Source organism: Brassica napus, chromosome C9, assembly GCF_020379485.1.
Source record: "Brassica napus cultivar Da-Ae chromosome C9, Da-Ae, whole genome shotgun sequence".
Taxonomy (NCBI): Eukaryota; Viridiplantae; Streptophyta; class Magnoliopsida; order Brassicales; family Brassicaceae; genus Brassica; species Brassica napus.
The window spans coordinates 23,129,520-23,134,499 of record NC_063452.1 but is presented as its reverse complement, the minus strand read 5'-3'; the positions used below and the strand labels follow the sequence as shown (position 1 = coordinate 23,134,499).

Below are 4,980 nucleotides of genomic sequence, written 5' to 3'. Positions count from 1 at the left end.
TGCTCTAAGAGATGATTAAGCTCTCTCTATGCATCATCATATCAACAATAACAAAAGCCATTGTTAGGAACAAAAAGAAAAAACTAGCCTTTTTCTGTTGACAGTAATAACCAAAAAGACAAAATAAGAGATTTACATCATAAGATGAAAAGAAGAAGGAACAGAAAGAGTTTAAAAATGTACACAAAGAATCAAAGATTTGGTAAAAAGCCTAAAAACAAACCCAATAGTGTTGGTTGGTTGGTTATCCCCTTCTTGCTTCTTTCTTCTCCCATAATAAAATCAGATACTGAATATTTTGCTTTTGATTCGCTTTTTCTTTCCCGTATTGTTAGATATATCAGCAGTCAGTTAAAAAAAAATTTAGTTAGGAGGAAGTTGAAGGCTGTCTCTCACGCTATGGCCTTATCAACGCTGTCACTTTCAGACGTTTAAACCCACCACCAAAATGATTCTCAATCTTCTTCACGTCACTTTGCTGCTGCTCATGAGTTTCCTTTCTTTTTGAAATTACTAACACTTCTTCTTCCTTACTACTTCTACTACTATATCTTCCTTCGTGGTACTTCTGTGATCTCTTCAATCTTTTATGTCCCTATTTTCATTTAATAAACACGAAACAAACCATAATCTCAGGGTTTGCTGAATAATAAATGAATACTATAAAAAATAGTATGTACGATTTCCAGTACCTGATGATGATGCTCAGAGTCTCTTGTCTCCTGAACAACTGCTCGGTTCCCACATTTCAGCAACGAACGTCGTTTCACTCTGAAACTCTCGGAACCAGAACCCTCACTTTCCTGATCCGTACCTAGTACTTCATCTTGAACCGCAGAGAAGAACCGAGTCTTCTTGTTACTGCTGCTTGCTACGTCTTCCGAGAGCTTAGAATCACTACTGCTACTACAGTTAGCTCCTCTATTTACCTGCTTCTGTAACGAGAAACATAATTCAAATATTAGAAGACGGTTAAAGAGAGTTTGTTGTGAGTTCTTGGTCAGAAACTTACGTGATCAGCAGTTGTTGAGCATACATAATCATCAGCAACAGAAGAGATGCATGAAGCATTTGCTTCGTAGCTCATGACAGGGTTTCCAGAAGCCATCTCCAACTCGGTATTGAAGTCAAAGTATATAGTGGAATACCGTGAATATCCTTCTTCTTTTGCAGCTGCAAGTTTGAGTGGCGATGGATAGGCATATAAATTTTCATCACTTGTAATCATATCTGAAACTCCACCTTCTTCCTCAAACTTCTTTGCAGCAGCTTCCAGGACTTCAATGTTATCCCTCAAGAACAGAGTACGTGTTGTCCCGCATGGAAGGTCAAGCTTTTTAACATCTAGACAATGACACCGCCAATTACAAAAATAAAAAAAAAAGAAACAGCAGTGAAGGATATGTGTTGATGGAGATAACAGAGAAAAAGCTTTACCATGACGGAGACAGACAGGATGCGAGTAGCACTGGCAATTTATAAACGCCAAATAGCAATCCCGTTTACACAGACTGCATACGATGGTTCCGTATGTATTCGAAACCAGGCCTGTGCATAATCTTGACTTCATTAGACACCATCGAGCCAGATGATGAAAACGAATCAGGTGCACAAACGCAGTCTTGATGTTTTTTTGTCCTGACAATTCCGCAGGTGAAAAATCCAGATTCTCGGGTTTGGGACACGAGTTTAAGAGCATTGCTTCCTTACAAATCAACTCTTCATGAGGGAGCAAGGGCAACCTGTTAAGATGAGCATAGCGACAACTCGCAATGGCTCCAAAGGGAAACCAGTCACCCATCGCGAAGTTCACTGCCTCACCACAGTTAAAACCTACAATATTTTTTCAAACACAACCATAATTTCAAATGAATATGATAACAACTCTCTGACCAATAAAATTTTAGATTCAGAATAAATTTGTTTTACCATGGCTGAACCCAGCATGATAACCTCTGGGGAACGTGACAACAAACTCTCCGGGTTTTTGTACAGCCTTGTACACAGGCACATCATGATCCAACAGAATCTTTGGTGGGAATATAGTTGTCTTCCCTAGAAGCACATCGAAGGCTCCATCCTCCCCATTAGTTGACAGAATCTCATCGCTGTACACACATTCTCTAACCACCTTCTCAAAATTTAGAGCTGCAGAACCTGGAACTCCGTACCAAGTTTTTGATGCTCCACAATGTTGATAATTGATGCTGTATTAGAAACAAAGGTAAAAAAAGGGTCAGATCAAGATACTTTAGATGGCCATCACTAGTAACCCATATACTTGAGCCAATTTATTTAAGTTACCTGTACAAATAATGGTCCTCAACATGCCAGGCAAACATGCTAAACAGCATTCCGATGTAAAGCATCGGTTCAGTGACTCCCTGAAACAAGTAATTCCAAGTTAAAAGAGGTTAAATAGAAGCTTCGTATGTGACCTTGATGTAACTGTACTACTTGTCACATACCGGAATGGATGTTTCAAGAAGGCGCAGGGTAGACTTCGGTAGCCTTGAAACTTTCTGAAAGTCGAGAAAGATAATCATATAAGTACCAAATTGAAATTACCGAGCAAACGTTTTCCTTAATGCTTAACCAAAAATATAGAGAAGCTCAAGTTTGTAGTAAATCTATACATTCAAGTTCCATTTGCTGCTTCCTAGTGGGTCATCAGGTGCAGACGAAAATGCACTACCATCTACATCACACGCATACTCAACTGATTCAGTCTTGCCACACGCGATTTCTTTCCAGAAGTCTTTCTCCAAGAATGAGTCGGGCAAAGAGCCATCACTGCAATATCTACGTGCAAATACCTTGTTCGCCATTTTCTCATAGTCACGAAATGAATAGGTCCTGAGTAATTTACAAATCAAATAAGAACTTTAAGGTGAAGAAGATACAGAGCTAAAAAATTAATTCAGGGTTAAATACAAACCTCCCACTCATGAAGAACGTAACTTTATCATCAGAGTCCCACTCAGCAAGTCGAAGAGGCTGTACTCTGGTGGTGAACTTGAAATTTGATTTCTCTTTCATCAACACAGCGCCTGCAGGTACAGTTGCCGTCAAAGGAGATATGATCTTGCAGATACCTGTAAACGAGATTGATCAAAGTTAAACACCAATAAAGGGACATAGTATTACTATATTGCCTACAGCACGTGTTATAGTAATAGTTGAAGCTATGATCTTGATTTGTGTTGAGTTCAATAGCTTCAACTAACTTATGCAGGTAATAAATTAAATATTTGCATAACGAGATATTAGATTTCAATATTACCATATTTTGAAGCTTCTGGGAAAATCTTCTGCAAATAAGTCAAAGGATCCTCAAACTCATCCTTTGTTGGTCTGTAGACAGGACATTCGGGAAGCCTCTCGGTCCATTTAAGATCATCTGTCTCAAACCTCTCCTCCTTCAAGAATCCACCCTTGCCAGTAGATGCACCATTCACTCTAGATACTGTATCACTAGCAGTCACCCGTAATCTCATTCCACATGACGCTGAAGATGGTCTCGTTGCATCACCTCCGCTTCTAGCAATTGTACTGAGACCTACTGTTCCATTGACAGAGCCTGATTTCATTTTCTGAAGTCTTTTACGTTTCAGATACTCCAACCCATCTATAGCCTCTTTGGACAAGTAGTTTCTCCTCTCCGCCTGGCAAAACATTGTGTCAACATTATCAAAAGTTTCAACTTTCTACATATATATACATGGTCAAGGATGTACAATAGGTCCACCATTCACACTAAGATAGAGACAAATATATAAAACTAAAGTGAACACAGAAAATGGAAACAGTCAACACAATTTCACTACCACATAAAAGTCAAAGAACGTGACCGTTTCAAAGTTCTAACACCGTCGAAGAAAGCGAGTCACGAACCATCGAGAACTTCCTTTACAACACACAATCGTTTGACCTAAAAGAGAGAGATTCGTCGCCGTTTCAACAGAGGACAGAGCTCGTCAAACCTCAAATTCACACGTGCGAATTCAAATTAGAAAGAATACGCGTGCGAGATGATTATCCATTCACGTAGCAGAGATGAGATCGCGAATAACCAATTCAAAGAAGAAAAAAATAGCTGATGTTCGAGATCTGATCAATCACAATCGTTAACAGAGAAATTGAATTAGAAATCATCTCACCATAGCATTACGTAATCTGCCACCGTGAGCCACCGTTTTTTCACGCGACGGATTACAAAACCAACCGCAACAAGTAAAGAACAAAGACGACACCCTAAGATATCACGATCTCGAGACTGCGAATTCAATATAAAGCCTGGCATGCAAATAAGGCAAGCCACATTCTACGAAAACGCGGCGGAAACGAGCGAGGACCAAGTCAAACGCGGAGGTCCGAGTCGCCGCGTAGCCGAGTCAAACGAAACGTCAAAATTAACCCCATACACTTATCCACACCAAAGGAAGAATATAAACAAAGCTAATCCTCGGCTAGAAACTGAATCGGGAAAACGGTTAACGGCCAGAGGAAATCAGTTTCACGGCGTAGAGGAGAGAGAAGACGCTAAATGAGACCTAGAGAGAGAGAGAGGTGGAAACTTGGGAAACCGGAAAAAAATTGTTAGGTAAATAGTTTTATACTTTAGTGGCCACCGTAATTTTAAAAATATAACGAAGGCCGTTTATAAGAGAAAAATACAAAAATAGCACTAAATCAAGTTTATGTTCCCAAACTAGCACTCAAAGTCAAAAGTCACAAAAATAGCACTTAATGTTTTATCAAAAGTCACAAACTTAGGGTTTAGAGTTAAAGGGTGGGGTTTAGGATTTAGGGTTTAGGGTTTAGGGTTTAGGGTTTAGAGTTTAGGGTTTAGGGTTTAGAGTTTAGGGTTTAGGGTTTATGCTTTAGGGTTTAGGGTTTAGGGTTTAGGGTTTAGGGTTTAAGGTTTAGGGTTTAGAGTTGAGAAATGAGGTTATGGGGATAAGATTTCAAATTTTGAAA

General features: G+C 39.4%; 1 protein-coding gene across 4 annotated transcripts; it reads right to left on the bottom strand.

Annotated features, from left to right (window-relative positions):
* On the bottom strand, window positions 1-4,582 carry LOC111202086 (lysine-specific demethylase JMJ706-like). Of its 4 annotated transcripts, none has more exons than XM_048768469.1 (11): window positions 4,161-4,582; window positions 3,284-3,665; window positions 2,939-3,095; window positions 2,637-2,856; window positions 2,469-2,522; window positions 2,305-2,384; window positions 1,930-2,207; window positions 1,438-1,833; window positions 1,013-1,344; window positions 693-935; window positions 1-595 (listed from the first exon to the last, which is right to left on the bottom strand). In XM_048768469.1, the coding sequence occupies exons 1-11, from the start codon at window positions 4,161-4,163 to the stop codon at window positions 398-400; spliced, it is 2,343 nt and encodes a 780-aa protein (XP_048624426.1). In that variant the 5' UTR covers window positions 4,164-4,582; the 3' UTR covers window positions 1-397. The 4 variants fall into 4 exon arrangements, with proteins under 4 accessions (XP_048624426.1, XP_048624429.1, XP_048624428.1 ...); XM_048768472.1 differs by having other exon boundaries at window positions 2,721-2,856; window positions 4,161-4,581; XM_048768471.1 differs by lacking the exon at window positions 4,161-4,582 and adding an exon at window positions 3,828-4,131.
* Window positions 4,583-4,980: the final 398 nt, after the last annotated feature.